Source organism: Gnatocerus cornutus, chromosome 5, assembly GCF_029298725.1.
Source record: "Gnatocerus cornutus isolate USDA-ARS CGAHR chromosome 5, icGnaCorn1.1, whole genome shotgun sequence".
Lineage (NCBI taxonomy): Eukaryota > Metazoa > Arthropoda > Insecta > Coleoptera > Tenebrionidae > Gnatocerus > Gnatocerus cornutus.
This window is the reverse complement of record NC_142237.1, coordinates 18,779,211-18,800,303: the sequence shown is the minus strand read 5'-3', so window position 1 is coordinate 18,800,303 and position 21,093 is coordinate 18,779,211. Positions and strand designations below refer to the sequence as shown.

General features: G+C 38.6%; 1 protein-coding gene across 2 annotated transcripts; it reads left to right on the top strand.

Annotated features, from left to right (window-relative positions):
• The first annotated feature begins 1,088 nt into the window (after positions 1–1,088).
• Positions 1,089–20,577, top strand: LOC148175419 (uncharacterized). Of its 2 annotated transcripts, XM_088036334.1 has the most exons (15): positions 1,089–1,277; positions 1,852–1,932; positions 11,705–12,359; positions 13,579–13,725; positions 14,039–14,160; positions 14,458–14,866; positions 14,920–18,250; positions 18,300–18,384; positions 18,436–18,675; positions 18,728–18,864; positions 18,912–19,155; positions 19,205–19,512; positions 19,560–19,722; positions 19,773–19,918; positions 19,966–20,577. In XM_088036334.1, the coding sequence occupies exons 3-15, from the start codon at positions 11,707–11,709 to the stop codon at positions 20,146–20,148; spliced, it is 6,168 nt and encodes a 2,055-aa protein (XP_087892460.1). In that variant the 5' UTR covers positions 1,089–1,277; positions 1,852–1,932; positions 11,705–11,706; the 3' UTR covers positions 20,149–20,577. The 2 variants fall into 2 exon arrangements, with proteins under 2 accessions (XP_087892460.1, XP_087892461.1); XM_088036335.1 differs by lacking the exon at positions 13,579–13,725.
• The last annotated feature ends 516 nt before the right edge of the window (positions 20,578–21,093 follow it).

The window sequence follows — 21,093 nt, the reverse complement described above, 5'->3', positions numbered from 1 at the left end:
ATAGAACAAAGCTCAATTACTTCAAATAAACAGAATGAGCCATTACTACTTTAACTGCACCTCCGTGGATGCTTCATTAACCACAATAACCCAATATTGCCCGTAAACACTATATAATAATACACCAGTGCCATAATTATAGATCTCACGATCCATTAAAGAAACTGCATGTGAACTAAACTATTTTACTTTAGAAAACTCGTGCTAAATTAATTAATTAGAAGTAAAGCACGAACTGGCCTTGAAAATTGAACAGAATTTGAGAAAGCGAGTCGTTAAAAAAGAATTACTCAGACCTAGGGCTCCGGTGATTCTTCTAGGAAGTCAACAGTTCCGAAAACGAATCTTCTAGTTCGTTTCAGATTGCGATCTCTTTGCTTCGTTGCTTCAACATTTAGTTTAATTACACATGGCGAATCTTTAGGTCTGATCGTTACGGCTGATTATCCATTTGGAAGATAAATAGTCGCGTTATAAAGTATGCTATAACAACTTCCTTTGTATTAAATTGGAGTAGTTAATCTTCAAGACAATTGTTGCTTTTCCTCGAAGGATGCCGCATTTCCGGAGGGTTGCTTCCCTTAATAAATCAGATTTTACCTGCGACCGGAAATATTTGAAATATTTAACATATTTGTGAACACGCTGTATAGTTTCAAGAACGGTGCGATTTCCATTAGGTGGGTAGTAACATTATACAATTGTAAATAAATTCAGTCGAAGAAAGAAAAACAAGAAAAGTAACATTTTTATCATCTCTTTTTACTCCTTTTAAGAACATGTAAAAGTTGCAGTTACAGCATTACATAAAACTATTTCAGCTATAATAAAATGTAAAAGTAGTTCAATTACCTCAGTAACCAATTTAGATCACAGATCGCTCGTTCTTTTCGCATTTTTGAATTAAATACTCAAATTATATAATATCGGAACAGTGTTCAAAATTTTACGACCGAGCTATAGCTGTTCTGATAAGCATATTCCGTGAAATCTATTTTTCTCTCGTGTCGTAAAAACGTCTGTATGACCAATAATTTTCGGACCACCTATCCTCCACACACTCTGTTTTGCCCCACCTTGCATTCAAACAGGTGAACCGGTGTTACCTGTGGTTCTCTTCGTCATGAACCCTCAGTAAGCGACCGACAAGAACCGGGCAACAAGTGGCGAAAGACTGTATTAGTGACCTTTGTGATTTTCTACCATAAGTTCATTTATAAAAAGTGAATGTGTGCAGGAGCAGCATCCGGGAGGATCTGACATCTCTGCAATTCATGGTAGGTTCAAACTAGAAGTTGTGGAAAAATTTAGCACCCACGCTTGGCAAGTTCTAATAAGATTTGAACATTTGAGTAACGTTGTTGCAACTGCATTTTTGGATTATCAGGCGTCGTAAGGCTGCACCTCACTACCCTTTTGTTTGTCTTTAGCATACTTCTAAATTTTGTCATGACGTCACTGTATTTGCAGTTTCAACAGTTTCCAGTCTATTTGTGCAAAGAATTTCTTGCACAATGGAGTCTATTAAATTTAATAGTTTTATGCAAGTGACGATCATCTGGAGATCTACCACAAACTTGCAAAATCGGCTTAATTAATTAAATATCCCACTCAATTATACTCCTTTTGTTCTGGCTTGAATAAATTGTTGCAAAGGTCATCCAACAATACCAACTGAAAAGTAAAGGAAAGGCTCGTTCACACAACACACATAACGCACGTTTTAAAGAATTTGAAAGCCAAATTATTTCACCATTGCCAATTAAACTATAGAAATCGGAATATTTTGGGTAATCAAGCAAACACAACCTGTTAACTTTTCAACATTTTAATTTGTTATCGTTGTTTCAGGTGTCCCCGAAGATTAGGGTGTTAACACCATAAATTAGTGCAGTGCTTCATACCATGATATAGTGTTTTTCACCGTCATAGGTGAGTCCCCGCTAATTCCCGATAATTCCATTAGAGTTAACACGCTAATAAAGAAACCGAAATGACGAACCAATCTTGAAATATTGACTTTCTCGGTTCGTCTGTTTGCCTATGCACAAGTGCATCGTTTCCTTCCGCAATTCGGCGTAGAACCGGAAGCCCCAAACTTATTACTCAACCGTTAATTAATGCAGAAAGTGACTTTTTCGCGATCCACGTGTTAATAAAATTCCTCAATTTTTAGTTCTCTCTTCGTCCGTCCCTAACAGGATGTTATAGAGTGCTCAATGACCGATGACTAATCAGTATGTCCATGGCAAACGTCGTCTCTTGTCCAATAAACAGCTATGGGTCAAACCGATAGACTGTGACGCCTTTTTCAATCAAATCATAAAAGTCATTTCGTAACGAGAGACTTCGACGGTACGTCAAGAGACAAACCATTTGCGCACTTTCTAATTGACAAGAAATATCAAAATAGCTTTATCTCCTAATTACGAATGCGTTGAACTCTTCGACAAATAGAAATCAAAACTAGTGAAAATGATTGACGACTTTCGTTTGCATCAGTCAAGGTCGGTTTGGTAAATTTTGATTTGTTACGTACTAAAATGATAATTTTTGGTTACTGTACTCGAAGGTGTAATTTATTTAAACGTGTATTTTCACCATTTTGTTCAAGGAGTGTACAGTTTAATGACATTTTAATGTGGGCCATGCAATCAGGGAGAACACGTCATGAGTGGTTTGTGACGTCATTTTATCTACTGCTAAAAGTACATTGCTGTTGCAAAAATGCAAGTGATAAACAGAAAAAGTAGTTTTTGTGATTTTCTAATTATGACCAATTAGTACTTATAATGTGACCTGGATATATGAAGTTTCCTCGATAGCTACAGGATATATTAAGCATTCCGAATTTTCCACATAGTTTAGAATCTTTTAGACGATCGATTTCTTGGTTGAAATTGTAGCGATCATATTACAAATTATGGCTTCAGGAATTCAAATTTGAGAAATTTAAATCAAAACGAGCTCATTTTGCATTTCGCTTACAAAACCGCGCAAGTTAACTTGAAATTAGACCATTGCTCAGTAATAAAACGGTTAAGTTTGTATATTTTGGAACCTTGGATTATGTCATTGGCGTTTAATCTAAATCAAAATTACAAGGTTAACTGTACCGGATGTTAAGTTTATCCGAATTTAAATAGGAATGATAATAATAAATAATAATGGTTTAGAGATAATTCATAACCTTTAAACGGCATCCTGGATCAGAAAGCGAATTTTATCTAAAAAGCATCTCAATTTTCTGATGAATACGTCATGCTTAAAAGAGGCAATTTACATGTTTTCCGATAACACAATAAGTCTTAATAGCAGTGTCATCACAACAAAGACGTGCAAATGCAAGTAGCCTCCAGTGTGACCAACCAATTGCATAATGGTTACAAACAACCACAAAATAGCCGGAGAATAACTCTAACGGCAATAAAATAACAAATTTACGTGTTCTACTTATTAATAATTCATCAATGATTCACATTTTGTTTACTACATTTCCGTGATAACTCCATAATCACCACGACCAAGATTTAAAGTAGAACCTGAGGAAACGCCGATAACCGGCAGTTTTCAGGTTTTTGCTCTTGTATACAGGATGTGCAAACAAACTTACACGACTGTTTTCATTACATTGACTCGAGCGTTCACTGAAAACAATCATCAAACTGTTAACATCTTAATTTCGGTGTTATGTTAATGATCTTTTTGATATGTTTTCCTTGGCCTGCACCTTTCTCTTACCAACTGTTACACCACTTTCGTATAAAATAACAAGTCGCCTTTTGCCAACATTATACAGATTTGTAATATATCACTTTATTTTAAAATATCCTTCATTTTAACGATATCTTTCAGGTCAAGATCAGAACAAGTCTGCACAAATAGATAATTGGGTCTTAAATTTTCTACACTTTACGATCTTAATTATTGATAATCGACTAATGTGACTATGTAAATTCGACCTAAATTAACAATTCGAAGAGCAATTAAGTGGCAGTAAAATATAATAATCCTTCACCGAATTTGGGGCGGCGATTTTTGAAATATTAGAGAGAATGAGATATTGTTCCCCACGGCAGAAAATGTGATCATTGTTCTTAGAATCTCCTTTCAATCACTAAAAGTGTTTACAGAAAGTGTGGCGTCTTTCACTGTGATAGATAGTTGGCATTTTTCATGAATATTTGCGAAAAAGATGACTTTTTTGTGAAAATATTTGTGAACCTGCTCTGAGAGAAAATCAGATCAAAAACAGTATAGAAAGTAATAACACAGTCTAGAAAATTAATTAATTCAAAATTGTAGATTCGTTACCATGAAAAGCCGCGTCAAAAGACACCAAGAAATTATGATATAACGAAATCGATTATAAAATCCACCTTGGAATTACATAAACCAAGCCTATTAAAATGCAATTAAACAAATACCTGTAAAGATAACAATTTCATCGATTGAACGCAAAAACCACAAGACTTTTCCCCCATTGTCTCAGCTCATGAATGAAAAAGTTTCCATCTCACTAGACTCGCACTGTATGGTATATTAAAATCTCGAATTACATGCATGCCTTAACACTCTCCACCAACAAAGGATCATTTGTAAACTGTCTAATTCGGTCCATTCATCCACCGGGCGTTGACCTGAAAAAACGGAAAATTCGTCCGAGTGGTAAAACCTCGACTTCTTGCAATTTCCATGGTTGATTAGCCTGTTACGATTTGCAAGGACGTTCTTGTAATAAAACATACAATATATAGATCAGTGCTCGAGGCGAATTGTTTGGATTTCACTTTTACTCAGAGACAACGTTTGAATGTGTAATAACGGTAAAGAGGAATGGACAAGGTAAAAACGCAAATCCCGAAATTTGACTTTCTAGTCAAACCTTGGTACGATTGCTGTCAATGTCAAATAAGATAATTACTCCGCGTAAACCAATTGAAACACTGAAAAGACGTTAAAATAAGAGGTGAAGATTCGCGACCTCTCCACACAAAGAGAGTTCAACGTGCAGTCACGCTACGAACTCTTCCATTTTTGCCATGCAGATTCATATCCAATCTACCTTGATACAACATTTTCTCAGTTTTGTCACCCGTATGACTATCGATTTCAAGAATTTTCCAACCATGACGAGAAATAGAAATTACCTAACAGCCGCACGTGATAGATCCAATAAGTTACGATTTTTTGCAGTTTTGAGTTGGAACATTCCTATCTTAGCGACAATGCTTTTTATGAATATGTAACAGGAACCGTTTCACTTATAAGGAGAGGTTGTCCTTCAGCCGTTCTTTTATCCATTCATAAAACAGGCTAATATTTGACACGTCATAGTCTGTTGCAACGGTTTTCCTTGCTCAAAGAGGGGATTGTTTAACGCCTCTTATTGTGCGTTGGACTGAACAAAGAACAAAAAATTAACACGAGAAATTGAGAAAAAATTGGAAAATTTGCAAGGCGAGAAGTGAGAGTGCAATTATTTATATGAAGAGTAAAAATGTGAGGAACGGGTGATCATGAACACTTTCTCCAAGGAAGATGCGGAATTTTTTGCAAGGAGCTGACAGATTTGCTGATTGAGCTATTGACTAGTTGCTTGATGAAACTCAATAACGAGCAGTTTCACTAGAATTATACTAACAAGTCCAATATTGCAAAGAATACTAATGATGATTATAATTATCTACATATTTTTTTAGAATAATAATATAATATCTGGGAACAATAATTTGTTCTAACAATGATATTATAAGTAAATAGCTTAATTTTGTTAAAATGCATAAACAAATAACTAAAAAAAAGTTGAAAGAAGTATTGTTCAGATGAATAAGCATGTTCACATTTTCGTTTTTTTTTTCGCATTTTACGCTCTTTGAAAAATGAATGAATCATGAGGTGTTTTTCTACCTTGTAGCCGACTTCACGCTTCTGCGTGTTAATTACCAGTCCTCAGAAAAGAACACGTATTAAGCCATTAAAATAAAACCAATAAACCGCTGATTCTTCCAAGAAAAATGCACATAACGTTAAATCCACGAGCACTCTTCTAGAAATTCCAAGCTTTAATTCACCATCTAAATTTGATAACGTCGTGATAAAAGAAAACATTTTCCAGAAAACTGCGTATAATGAAATCCGCTAGCTTATTGTACTGTTTCTCATTTATTTCTCACCAAATAACGGTCGAGGATGATTGAGGAAACGGGAAGATGACAGATATACCGAGCGACCAAATTAAGAGCTAAAATCACTCACAGCTGAAACCCGTTCTGAGATAACAAGCCTTTTCTAGCGTAATCTCATCACACATCATTTTGTTTACATTAATAGCCTTATTATTTATTAATGAGATGCTTTAGAAATTTATAGTGACAGTTTACGCGATTCCACCAACTGTCGCAACTTTCACATTAAATGTCTTAATATCATCGCGTCACATTCATTTTTCCTCGCCCACGCCCCAACTTGAACGATTAAATTTTCATTGATTGCAACAATCATCCAATTATTGCGGCCTTTGACTTATTAATGCAACTATTTCCCGTTTAACGCCCACGGGCTTTGTAGTTATACATACATCCCAGATTGACATTATTGAGATTCTTAAACACTCCCAGCAAGAGAAATGCAGCTCGAGGTGAGCTTCAGATGAGTAGTAAAATTCAACAAAAAATTGCAACCCACTTTTGTTTAATTTTTATTGTGAAACTCGAAACTTGGTGTAATTATAATTGACATGACACTGTATTTGCCGCTTTTTGATACATGCTGTCGCTGGGTTCGTGAAATGCACTTTCTAAATACCGAAACGGTGAATATTGCCGACGATTTTTCTGTTGGCACTGCTGGCGATTAAAATTATCCTATTGGAGTAATTGCACACGATTTTGACGAGTTTTTCTGGTAATTATTTCATTAAATTTTTTATCTGTCTTCAACAAGGTCGTTTGAGAGAATGGAGCAAAATTCTACGTTTGCAGTGTATTGAAAACGTGTTCTTTGGACAATTAAACGAGAATCTTTAGTGCAAATCATGGTCTTTTGACGTCAAGGCGGTGGAAGATTTCAGATCGTATTAAAAAATTAAGGTTTAAAGAATTAATCCACAATTAAATTTAATTGCGCGATTAACGTTGTCATTAGACCATTATGTACTTACAAAATGAGGAATTGGGGAAGTGGTTTACGAAAAGTAGAATGACATTTTAGGTTAATTAAACAAAAAACGGTCTCAAATTTGACAAAGATTTAGGTCGTTCAGAAAATACCTGGAATTCGTTGTTCTGAAGAGGCCTAAAATATTTTCGATTATTCATATTGGCAAACTTTAAGAAATTAGAATTTTTTTCTAGACTTCTAAAATGGGTACTTAAGTCTACAACATGGCCATCCTTGAACTGCCCATCGCCCATCTCTCATTTCCCAAGAATTTTAATTCCCGTCTCTCTTTTATATCCCGAAGTCTTTTAAAACTTTCTAAACTCGTAAATCTGCTTCATATTTCTCGCCACAATCTTATAAATTGTTAATCAACGCGCTTCTTCTTCTTCCTCATTCCGTGATCTATTAGAACTTGCGTCACGTCATTTTTACAACTTTTCTAAAAGCGCCCAAGCAGATAATGACAGATTTGCGCCCATTCATTAGTAAAAATTGTCACAAATTGCATAAATTTATAGTTGCATGGAGGCCAAGACTTTCAAAATTGACGTGTTTCACACTTCACACTCCACTAAAGTTCTGGAAAATAACATTTTCGTCATTCGCCCAAAAATTTGATGATGATATAACTAAATATTTGATCGATTTTATGGTAATTAAAGCAAGAACTATTCTTCTACGTGACTGAATTTCAACGCCCCAGAACGAGAATGTCACTTTCACGTGATAACAACTCGTGTTGCAAGGCATTTTGTCTTTGCCTGTGCTAGATAAAAATAGAATCCAAATGTCAATTAGTTTTTCTGATCGTGACCTTCGCGGTTTCTCATTATGTAAGACAAAAAACTGCTCATCTTCGACGTCGTATCCATACAGTTCCAGAAGATTAAAGGTTGCGTCCTCCAAAGTCCGTAATTGTTTCCTTTGCCCAGTTGTTTTTACTTTTGACATTTCGAAACTGCTGGAGATGTTCCTCTTTATGATGAAATGAAAGTGAGCGTGCTTTTAAGGTCGACGTTAGGTCGTCTTTAGAATTCCTCAGACTGATTTTTCAGTGCCTCCAAGACATGATTTCCAATTCTTTCCAGTTATGTAAGTTAAGTGTCTGGAACTAGAACGCGTACGATTTATTTTAGTGGTTCGGTAGAGCAGTGAGATTAATCACTCCTTAGAAGCATAATGATTCAGAGAAATAATTCGCGCTGGTTCGATATTGTCTGGAAAAAAGTGAAAGGAATTGGTTATGGGTCTAAATTCTTTCCGTTACATTTATGGGTCAAGTTCGCTGAGCAGGTAAAGAATGCGTGCAAAGTTCTATGCACAATAAGTAAATTAAACTGACAGTCTGAAAAAACAGCAAATTAAGCTGAAGACTGAAAAAATCAAAGAAAGTATAAAAAGAATACAAAAATAAAGTCAAAATGTACTGCGTTTCAAAAGTTGCAAGTTGAAAATCTAAAGAAACTGAGTGCTCAGCTGAGTTTTGTAACATTTTTTGGTATATTCTGAACCTACGTTAAAAATAGCAAACCTATGTTTTGGATTCTGCGTAAAATTCTGAGTAAAATGAGAACCAATAACTTGCTTGCTATATCCACCGAAATAGAATTCTATATACTTATATTTTTTTCAAAAAAATTAAATTTTTAAATCCAAGATATGTAACATCAGATTCTTATAAAAAAAATCGAAAAAAACAATGGCGTAAACCCCATCTTTCATCATCAAAAAATTCCCCTATATTTTCGAGAAATTTGGTTTTACTTTACAGTTCCCTTAGGTAAGCGAAATACCGCTGGAATCCCCTTAATATTCTAATATAAAAACAAAGCATCATCCAAAAGCTCATAAGTCAACAACGAATTGCGTCAATAACAATTATAATTGCATTTTTAATGAAAACTAGTGATAAATTATCTGTCATAACTATTCGCCCGACAATTATTCCCTTCTTAACCTTCATAAACAAATTACCACTTTTACAACATTAAATATTAGTCACTTTACTATTAAAATTTCAATTTCCAGCAACGCTCCAGTAAAACCGACCAAAACAAATTTTCCTAAAACCCCAAAAATTATTCACCGAACCAAATCTCGGTAGATTCCGCCAATAAAAAAACCTCTTCGTCTGGAAAAAAGTGAAAGGACCCAATTTAGTAATAGTTCCGAATTCTTTTCCGTTCCACTTATGGGTCAAGTTCAATTAATTGCAAACTCGAGTGTTTCCACAAGAACAAAGCTAAAGTAATGACGTCATAAGCGAGCTATGAGCTTTGCAGTCTGGACACGCTCAGGAGTTGGTTTCTTGTGTTCGTCTGCAACATCGCCGGTAATTGCAGAGACGCCTACAACGTTTATTGGTTCGGTTTTGCATTTATGACTATGTCTGGACTAAGGTTAATGTTCTTTGACTTCTTCTGTTCCTTCCGTTCTTTACGAAGTCTTCCACGGTCACATTTTTCAGTAGGAGGTGCCTTAATTTTACTTTCGAATAACACGTTTTTCTAGGTTAATTGAATTATGTTAAGATATAGATGACGTTGGAACAACTTTCTAGTGTTTTATCGATGATGTTAGAGCAAATTTTTGACCTTTCAAACAATTAAGGATAAAGGTAGCTCACCGACCTTGGGGGGTCTTCGTATTTGGTCTAATGATGATATAAAAAAAGATCGAGTTTTATTAACCGGAATTTCACGGTTATGAGCTTTTGAGCAATGTTGGCGTAATAAGAGTTATTTAACTAGATAATTATAGAGTATGAATGCTTTGAGCTCCCACCGAATCTTCTCAAGAGAGGAAATTACACGGCTTCCGGTTCTCTCAAAGTTTCGTGCTGTGATTTAAATAATTTGCCACCGAAAGTGAAGCTTTGGTTGAAGTAAAGAGTCGGTAATTAAACCACGCCTGATCACTGTTATTTCTATCGTTAATTACAAATCCCTGATTAAAACTGCACGCGAGCGGAAGCTTTCGCTCTTCATTATCTCGAATCAGCGCCGGGTCTAAACGAAAGCTTCCAACCCCTCGTGCAGGAAATGTAGATGAGCTTTGTTCTCCTCAATTCAGTAACCGTCTCGATCTTGAAACAATGAACTAAAAGAACACATAGGAACTGCAGTTGGTGAGTTCGTTTATGAGTAATGGTAGTTACGGAATTGTGTTTCTTGGACAGGCGAAACGGTTGGGTTCTTTTCCTTCTATATCCAACTGGTGGGACAATCAAGGTCAACCACTCTCTTGCTCATGGTTTAGGATGTTTGGTTATAGCCGTTGGCGGACATGGTCACGTTGTGTATGTAAAACCGACCAGTTTTTCGTTGAAATTCGCACACCAGACGAAATTGGGTTGACACGAATACCATTGGTTCCCACAGATTAATATTGGGATATTATGGAAATCATAGGGTAGACTAGAAATTCTTGAGCTTTTATAGTGTGGCATAGGCAGAAAAACAATGCGAGATTGTAGACATAACAATTTCCCAGGTTATCTAAATTGCGTTTCGTTCGTTTCAGAAAAGCACGTTTCAGGGGTTCGTGCCGGTATGGAAATATTTAGTATCAAATGTGCTCAACTGAACAATGACTCGTAGAAAAACAGTAGTAATACTATTGTAAATTGTAACTACTCTATCAAGTTGACAGGAAAATTGGTGCAATAAAGTGGGTTTTATTAACTTGTTATGACTCTTGTTTTGTTATGTGAAGCTGATCAAGAGCGATTGCATCGAATATCCCAGCAGTCAAAGGAAGTAGAAGACGGTTGCACGTTAAAATGGTCAGTCCTGTTGGGTTTAAAGCTTTAAATACATAATGCCAAAATTTTTGAGGCGAACGAGAATGGGGCCTTTTGGTTGCAACAGCTCTGACGTGATTTGCAAGCTGCAATAACGACATTCATAACACTATTCTATTTGCACACAATAAAAATCCAGGTCGGAATTGCCGCGTGGGTAGCTAAGGTAGTTTCAAGTAATATAATGCACGATTTACTCACGTAATACTCAGTGATGCCATGAGTATAACCCAACTCTAATCTCATTGTACCTTCGACTTCCGTCATCGAAAGAATTCACACGCGTTTCTTGACTTTATTTCAAATTGTACATGTATAAATTTATTATGTAATAATGATAATTAGAGACGCAACGGGACGTACTGTATACAATTTCGACGGATGCTCGCCTTGTAAATATTCACTTTTGTTTCTAGAATATCAATATCAAAATCCATTTTCCCGCTATTGTTCACTTTCAAACGGTCGATTTCGCAACAATCGCCATCTTAATACAGCGTGCAATTTGATCAGTTTTATCGATGCAATTCTGAAATCAGTACGTCAAAATGTGTGTTTCGGGGTTGGCACGGGCGTGAGAGTAGTTCTTTGCGTCTGGTTGTTTAGCCGCGAGTCATCACCAACAGGTGAAATGCGCTCTCCATTCATATCTTCAGTGTTAAGCTCATCTTTAAGAGAAAGGTTTTTTCGTTGTTGCATTTGAAAAATCTTTGAGTGAAAGTACTTTCTTCTTTGCAGAAATGGATGCTGATAGCAGCTACGGTGGCAGCGATACGGCTCAAGATTCGCATTCCGGCCATGATAACAGTTCCTCTTTAGACACGACGACTCCACAACCAGAACCCAACAATTTCTACCACAAGAACGAGATTACCCTACCAGTTAATTACGATGAAACCGATTTTCAAGAGACAAAGGCCACGAAACAGCCGCATTATCTTTCAACGGCTAATCTCAACATCAACGAGACTCTCGAACATCACAGCAATCTCGAAGAGATGAGCAAGAACTATAAAAGTACTAGTTATCTTAATGAATCGCCGAGGATACGGAAAAAGGCCGATGAAGGCGTCGATAATCCCGCTTTCCAAGAAGAAGAGTACAAACCGGAAGTTAAGTCCACTTTCGGTAATAATAAGCCATATAATGGAGACTTGAACTCGTCCACCATGTTGGGACTCACGTCGCCGAATAAAAATGAGGAACCTTTGACTGAAGCCGTTAATTTAGAGTTAATCAATCTCAAACCTGCAGGGAAAGATGTGACAGGTGCTTATGAGAACGGCACCAATGGAATGACCAGCATTCCGGTCAAAAAGGAGAACGACGCAGAAATTGGGAATCCTTACGATGAATACTTTGTTCCTGTTAACGAGCATAGGAAATATATGAGGTAAGTTTAACGGATTTCGCAACTGGCGGACGATTTTGTATTTCCGGTTGAATTTAGGTACGGCAGATTGCAATGACACTATAAGAATTTCACGCAAATTAGCAGAAATGAACTACACCTACATTCGATTCAATTGCCAATAAATAAAGAAACAATAAAACCGACTAAATTATAGACTTGATTTAACGGAGTCTAAACAATCGGATGCTTTGTTACCTACTTATTTAGAATGTCCCAAATGGGTTGAAATTATTCGAGCGGTGCCGGTGTTTGGCAGTTCTATTACTCAAAATTTAGAGATAATTCAAACAAATATACAGCTTGATCAAAAAAATTAAACCATTTAGAATTTATTGTCATGTATTTCCTAACTTTTCTTAAATACTCAAAAACAGATTCGGACTTTTAGTTTGGAGCTGTCGACCTCGACAATTGGCATGGTTTTAAAAATAGCAATGGCGAGTTTACATCCGCGAAAAAATTAGTAAGCTTAGCAACTTTTGAAAATAAAAAGGTGACAGAGTTGTCGCAAATCACCAACAATTATCACATTTACCCTCATATCACTAACTGGCTCTCGGTTTGAAAGTTAAATTGAAAGTATGTAAAATAGAATGATTAGATACGTACACACGTGTAATTTTCTTAAAAAATGAGGGTCACACTTGGAGAAAGTAATGCGGGTAGATATTCTATAAATCTAAATCCTGCATTCTTCTCTGAAGATAAAAATATTTCAGATTTTGCTCCCGATCTACGAGAATTTTAATTTGTAAAAGTACAATATGTTTCAATGTCATTGCCAATGCCGCGATAAAAACACAAATTCAATTATATTTTAATTAAACGGAAAAGTGTTAAACCGCTTTAAAATCGACATTATATAAATAAAAGTTTCTACACAAGAATTTCGAACATCTTCCTGTTTTATAACAGGCAATAAATTGATTAGTTTCTAATTAAAGGAATAAATCAAAATAATTGAATCGCGTTGCACACTTGCCAAGTTCAGATGATTGTTATTTGGAAAGTCCAAATCATCACTTTTAATAGTCCGATTGTTACCTTCTCGTGATGAAACCTGGACGTGTACAAAATAAAGGATGTTCTGAAAGCAAGGAAATTCGATTGCCAAAACATCTTGCTATTCATGTCAAAAAATCACTTTCGCTTTCGAGGGGAAATACGTGGTACATTATAATAGAATTTTTGTCTGTAGCAAAACTCGAAAAGGTCGAAACAGCGTGACTTTTGCCGAGATGATTGCTACATCAGGAGTTGACAATATGACAGGATTATCCATAACATCCCCGGAACAGGGTGTAGTGGAATACCCAGACTGGCTGACGTCATTAGAACACACACGGTACCAACATTCATTCATACCACGACACCATAAGTACCGGGTACCACTAAGGTTGAATAAAACTATTGACAAAACTTGGCAACATCGATCGATAATTTTATTCGGCCCGAAATACAAACAAACATAGGGGAACATTGGTGTATGGTGGATATGACTGGGTGTTGGTTTAATTTAGACGCTAAAGCCCTTTAACTACTCAAAATGACGATAAACAGACTCATTCTGACTGAGCTTTTCTGTTTATCTTCATCACGCTAAGCTGTAGCTGATTCGACTTAACTTGATGAAATGTTAACGGAGGGTTTATTTGCAGAGGTGAAAAGCTGTATGTTACCATGGACAAAAGAAATAAGAAAAAACGGAACAAATGTCTGTGTTGGGGATTGTGCTTGTGCATTGTTGCCGCGGCCGTTATCATCGGCATCTTGGCAGCAGGTAAGTGTAATTTTGGAACGAAAACTTGCACGATTTGATACTATCAGTACCGAGAAGAATGATTTGCATCCTAAGATCTTCCTTTCTCCATTCTTTGCCTATTTTTGTACCAAAACAACAATTAATTTAATTACAATCTTTGACACACTTCATAATTATAGCCCACGACAATAGTGCTAGTTTTTGTTGCGAAAAATGCCGTTTATCCTGTTTAGCCTTAATAAAATTAGCATCATTTTGTTGTAAACAAAGTTGTTTAAAATGAAATTAGCATTAACTCTCGATTTTTTTTCACAGTTGGTGTAATTGGCAATCAAGGCCCCATCCACGAGGTGAGCGCGCGGCATTTCGGCTCCGGGGCCACCGAAGCACCCATCATTAAAGCAGGCGGAGTATTCGGACTCCCGAAAAATGTAATAAATGATACTACGAAACCGCCAACGGATTTAACTCCCAAACCCCCGATTGTAACCGTCCCTCCGGCGCTACCAACCACTGACACGTCTATGATCCAAGTTCCTCGAGCGCTTGAATCTCAGCTCAAAATAGACAACCTCGAATTCACCCCCGCGTTAGCCGATAAGAACAGCACTGAATACAAAAAGCTCGCCGAACAAGTGGAGACTGCCCTGAAGAACTCCCTGTTTTCTAGTGATGTATTGAACTACGGAGCCGCCGATATCGAAGTCAAAGTCATGGACTTTTCGTGAGTTTTCTAGTTTTTTTTTTTATTCCATGTCGTTAATGTTCCCGTTTCAGCTCCGGAAGTGTCGTTGTCAACTATCGCATCACGTGGGTGTTTAAAGACGGAATTCATAATGCCAAAGATCCAATCACTGAAGAAATGTTAAAACGAAAAATGAGAAACATTGTCGACAACAATAATGGTTTTGTAGACACATATCACGTCGTTGACAACACTGTCACTGTCGAAAGAATTATCGATTCATGCAAAATAGATAATAATGGATGTGAATACAACTGTAGCTTTGACTACAAATTGGCTAATTTCATGTGCTTATGTCCAGATGGAAAATATTTGAATCACGATGGGAAAACTTGCGGTGACCAGGAAGACTATGATGTTCAATTCCAGGAGCATCATTACCACGAGCAACATGAACCAACTTCGGAACCAAAAGCTGAACCATCTCCGGAACCTGAACCTGAACCGACCCATGAAGAAGAGCATCACACGACTGTACAACCACAAGCTGAGCCTTCGCCTTCGCCTGAACCCACGAAAGAACATGAAATCCACGAACCAGAACCAGAACCAACAGCTGAACCTGAACCCGAACCAGTTACCGAACCAAAGCTGGTCGAAACTTATCATCATCAAGAAGAAACAGTACCTATAATAGAACCCGAATCGACAGAAAACCCAGAGGAACACTCCAATCAAAACTATGTCCAGGAAGTACCGACCACGGAAAGACACAATAACGAACACGACTCCATCGTGGCTGTGGTGCCTGAGGAACCCAGCGCTGAACCAACCACGCAAAAGTCTAGTACTGAGAGTAGCAATGAGCACGATATTGAGACAATTCCGGAGCCCACGTCAGAGCCTGCAGCTGAACACGAGGTAGTCACAACCACAAAAGAACCACAGTCTAGTGTGGTTGGCGTCGTAGAACCTGCGGCAGAACCTACAGCCGAACCAACGGCGGAACCTGCAGCGGAACCGACTGCCGAACCTGCAGCGGAACCAACTGCCGAACCAGCAGCAGAACCAAGTGCCGAACCTGCAGCGGAACCAACACCCGAACCTGCAGCAGAACCAACACCCGAACCTGCAGCAGAACCAACACCCGAACCTGCAGCGGAACCAACACCCGAACCTGCAGCGGAACCAACACCCGAACCTGCAGCGGAACCGAAATCTGAACCTGCAGCGGAACCAACACCCGAACCGAAAGCCGACTCTGCAGCAGATGTAAAGATTGAAATTGCAGCACAGCCGACAACTGAACCTGCTGCGGAACCAACAGCCGAACCTGCAGCAGAACCGACAGCCGAACCAACAGCCGAACCCATCGCACCTCAAGTAATTCGCACTGAACAAAATGTAGAACCAGCTGCGGAACCTACTGCTGTAGAACACAATACAGAACCCGTTGCTGAACCGACAACGGAGCCACCTGCAGAGCCATCTCCAATAATAACAGTTGAACATAGCACTGAGCAGATTACATCCTCTACGGAGAAGACAGAAATCGAAAATAAGACTGAGACTAACCACGAAGTTTCGCCTTCTTCAACTGAGTCTACTTCTGAAGTAATAGTTCCTGTCGTTACCACTACCCCACGGACTGAAAATGAACCCAGACACAATCAAGACTCCATCATTTTTGCCGAACCAGAAATAACAACAACACCAAAAGCTGCAGAAACTGAAGCTCCACCAGCAGTGATGGAAATCGTGCAAAGCAACGTAACCACAGAAAACCCCGTGCTGACCACTCAAACACACGAAGAAAACCTTTTAATCCCGGTACAAGTCAACGAGCAACCACGCTTGCTCCAAGTCCATGAAACCGAAGAAAACCAAACAGTACCAATCATCATTAACGAGCAGCCAGTTGTCTTACCATCAGATTTAGAAATCAAAAACTCCACCGAACTTGGAAACGCTACTGTAATAGACAGCACGGAAAATACGAGCGCTATGGATAACATGTCCCCGTTTTTACCGGAAATTGATAACGACACCTTCGTCAACAAACTGCATCTTGGAGAGCACATTTTCCCGCAAAATGAAACACATGATGATGAAACGGAAGCTACACCACCGCGACGCCTTGATAACGACCAAATGAATGTTACCAACCCCCATGACACCAACGTCACTGATGCTTTAAAAGTCGTACCCTTAAGTGGTAACGACAATGAAGTTCTTGATAAGATAGAAGTGACGACCTTTGTACCGAAAATGGAAGATTCGAAAGAAACTGGATCATTCGTTGTTCCCGTTGTGGTACAAGAAGTAACAACGGAAGCAACGATGAATGTAACTGAAAATCAAGCACTTGCCACTTCGGAAGGATCTGTAGTTATCACCACTCCAGTTACTACCACCACAACTGAAGAAACCCATCCAACGATAGCACCAGAAATTTTAAACAACGTCCATAGCAACAGTTTCTTCGACAATGCTGCGCAAGAAAACAAATCCTCGGAAGTATCAGATGATATTAGTACCAGCACTGAAGACTTGATAGCGTTGGAAACAACGACTAATAGAGAAAAAGTCCCTGAAACCAAGATAATCACGACTGAAGTTCCAACCACTAAGGAGACTCCTTCAACGGTACACGCAGAAATTTTAGACACAGTTACAGAGTCGGTGCGTTTTGATGCTAAAAACCAAACTGAAGACTCGACAACGCCTGCAGCGGACAACACTGCTCAAGCCTACGAAGTCAACGAGGCTATAACCGATTTCACCACAACCGAGAAACTCTTCTTGGCTGCGAAATCTACTGAAATTCCGACGATAGAAGAGGATCTCTCAGTGGTACCGCTGCCATCTGACGAAGATAACGAAAGTAAAGTGAACGAAAAACGAGTTGCTTTTGATGCCGCCAGTCCACTGGAAAATACCGAAAACGACATCTCCATCGAAGAACAAGTCGTAATGGACAAGTTCCATCATACTGAGAACGATATCAATGACGCCACCACGACCAAAACTGACAATGGTCCTTCAGAATCAGAACCTTCAAAGTACGACGAAAGTAAAGGCAGCAAGAAGAACTACTACGAGAAAGAGAAACCCAAATATGAGAAGAAAGTCAAATTGGAGAAAGGCATCACTACAGTGCCAGAAGACGAGATTTTAACATCTGCTGTTCCTAGCGACACGCAACCTCATCCTTTTAGTGACATCAGACCAGTCACAGAAGACTTTGCTGTGCCAGATTCTGCACGGTGTAGTTATGGGCAGTTCCAGTGCGTTAATGGTACTTCTGTCAAAGATGGTAGTTACTGCATCCCAGAAAATGACAGGTGCGACTCTGTAGATGATTGTAGTGATGGTTCTGATGAAATCGACTGTGTCAAGAACGGGTGTCCTAACAACTTCCAAGTAAGTACCATTGAGAGATTGGGTGGTACAGATACTAATTCTTTTTTAGTGCGCAAGTGGGCAGTGTTTGAAGAGACACCTTGTGTGCGATGGTATCCAGAACTGCAACGATGGTAGTGACGAAACAAGTTGTGGTAAGTACTGGAGTTTACGGTAAGATCGAACCATTAATGGTGCGTTTTTAGACCATTGGTCGTGTCGCTTCGACGAATTTTCTTGCGGGCAAGGAAACCGCTGCCTCCCCATCCTATGGAAGTGTGATGGTAAATCCCAGTGTCTTGATGGGTCAGACGAGCACAACTGTCCAACCAATCAATGTAGCGAAGATTCATTCCATTGCACCGAACAAAATACTTGCGTACCAAAGACCTGGAGATGCGATGGCGAGTCCGACTGTATAAATGCAGAAGATGAAAGCTCTTGTGGTACGACTTTCTAACAATCTGGTTCTCTGAACGGTCTAACTTCTTCTTTCAGAGTGTGGCAACGACGAGTTCAAGTGTGCCATCGGCGGGGGCTGCATTAAACAAGAGCAAGTGTGCGACGGGGCGAGTCAGTGCGCTGATCAATCAGACGAGTGGGGCTGTGTCCGACTAGAGAAGAAATATCTAGAGGTGAGTACGAATCTTTGGGGGGTTCAAAAATAAAATGATTTTGTCAGGTCAAATCTGGAAACAACTCATGGTACCCAGTGTGCTCGGATAAATGGAACCAAACTCACTCGGACCAAATCTGTCGAAAACTAGGGTATGGAGGATCATCGCTCACTGAAAGTACCGCCCCGGAAACCCAGGAAATATTCCTCAAACTGAAACCCGAGCAAACTTACGGCGCTTCCGTTTTAACGCAACTCGAAAAAACCAATTCCTGCGAAACCGTGGTGACAATCACGTGTCAAGAATTTGGTAAGTTGGTACTATTATTACGAAACGACGAAGACTAACTTTTCTTCAGCTTGTGGAAGCCATTCGACTCTTGACGTCCACTCGGCCCGCATCATTGGTGGTAACCGCGGAGTGGAAACCCAATGGCCAAGTCTGACACTTCTTTACAACAAGAGACAGAACTTGCAGTGTACTGCGACTTTGGTAGCTCCCACGTGGGTCATGGCCAGTTATAGTTGCGTATACGACTTAGCGCGTACCACTCCAGTACTCCCAAGCGACTGGATATTGTACGCTGGTAGTACCAACTTTTTCAGCAACTTGGATAATTCCACCACTCAAGTTGGACAAGTCAGTCGAATACTGCCGCACCCACAGGTAAAAAACGCAACAATGAAAGAAAAAGCCTCATGATGTTTTTTCAGGCGAAGTTTTCTCACTTTGAGTACGCAAATGACGCGGTTTTGGTCGAACTCGTGAAGCCTTTGACGATGACAAGAAACGTGAGCGCCATGTGTCTACCTGAGAACGATATCGAGCCCCGTCAACTCTGCGTTATCGCAGGATGGGGTGTCAGCAAGCCCGGAGGTAAACTTGTAAACTCATCGTTATTCGATGGTATTAACATTTTTTTACAGAACCGAGCAAGAATCAGTACCTCCACTACCTTCCAGTACCCATTGTCGACTCGGAAGAGTGCAACTCAACGAAGCATTACAACGGCTTGATGAGCAAAGACAAGATCTGTGCTGGTTACACAGACTCTGAGAAAACTCCCTGCTACGTATGTTGCTATAGTTTAAAAAAAAATTGCTAACAAAATGTTTTCAGAATGATGAGGGAGCTCCTTTGATGTGCTTCGCAGAAAGTGCAAACACCTGGGAACTGCAGGGCATCCTCAGCCACCACGATAATTGCGCGAAGAGCAAACATCCCGCGATCTACACTTCAATAAACGAAAAAATGAGGAAGTGGGTGATAAATACAATAGGTCAAAAACCTGCAAGTGCGTGATTATAGACTTGACGTAGAATTAGTTTTATTTTAACAGGTATCATGTAGCTCAATTACTACAACATTGGAAAAAACTAACTTCCACTTTTGCGGACGCAAAAGTGGAAACTAGTCAAGAAATTTAACAGTTTCGTATTCGTATTTCGGTACCAACTTGAATGCTGTTGTAAATATTGTATAGTTTAATTACTATTTTATTTCTGTTACTGTTATAATGTATCTTTTTTACGCATCTTTTATTAATACGAGGCCGAATCCGTCCAATAAAGTTAAAAACTATCTCGTTTTTGTATTGCTAGTCACACTTTCTTGTGCCAATATGCAAGCATGGACGGCGGGGACATGTAAATAAGCGCATTTACGTAATAATTAATTATCTTCCAAATTAGCTGTACTCTTAACTCTGAATAAAGTCACAAAAACATTTTCCCACGATCTCTGATTCAATTAGCAAAACAAGATAAAACTTGAGAAGACCCAACACTCACGTGGTTGATGAGGCTTGGAGATGTAGAATTCTAGACATCAAAAACACTTACCTGAAACAATAAAAAATATGATTAGTGAATAAATGACAAAAATATGAATTGAACTGTAGTTTTAAAACACAATTTAACAATTTTTGGTGACAATTTTTAGAATCTTGGTCAGAGGCTTTACGTCTCGCACCCTAACAAATTATATATCAAATTAAGGATAATTACCCCGAGAAGACGATTTTGAGTGTCCCTCCTATGAGTTCTAGCACAAAATACAAGAAAACTGCACTTTCTGAACACAAAAGACACACACTTTTAAAACAAGTGACGCTTCGCTTAGTGACTATCAGTGTGACCAACATACTTATTCATCTTATACCAAAAATTCAAATTTAATACTAACAACACTGGAGAATTGTTTTTCTTATTACCTCAATTACGGCACGTAATAAAACCGTATTGATTA

Bases quoted from the DNA above. Each gene is read 5' to 3' on its own strand.
- LOC148175419 (XM_088036334.1), top strand. From the start codon at position 11,707: ATGGATGCTGATAGCAGCTACGGTGGCAGCGATACGGCTCAAGATTCG. The intron at 13,726-14,038 runs GTACCAACATTC...GTTTATTTGCAG, and splicing joins ACGTCATTAGAACACACACG to AGGTGAAAAGCTGTATGTTA. The intron at 18,676-18,727 runs GTACGACTTTCT...TTCTTCTTTCAG, and splicing joins AGAAGATGAAAGCTCTTGTG to AGTGTGGCAACGACGAGTTC.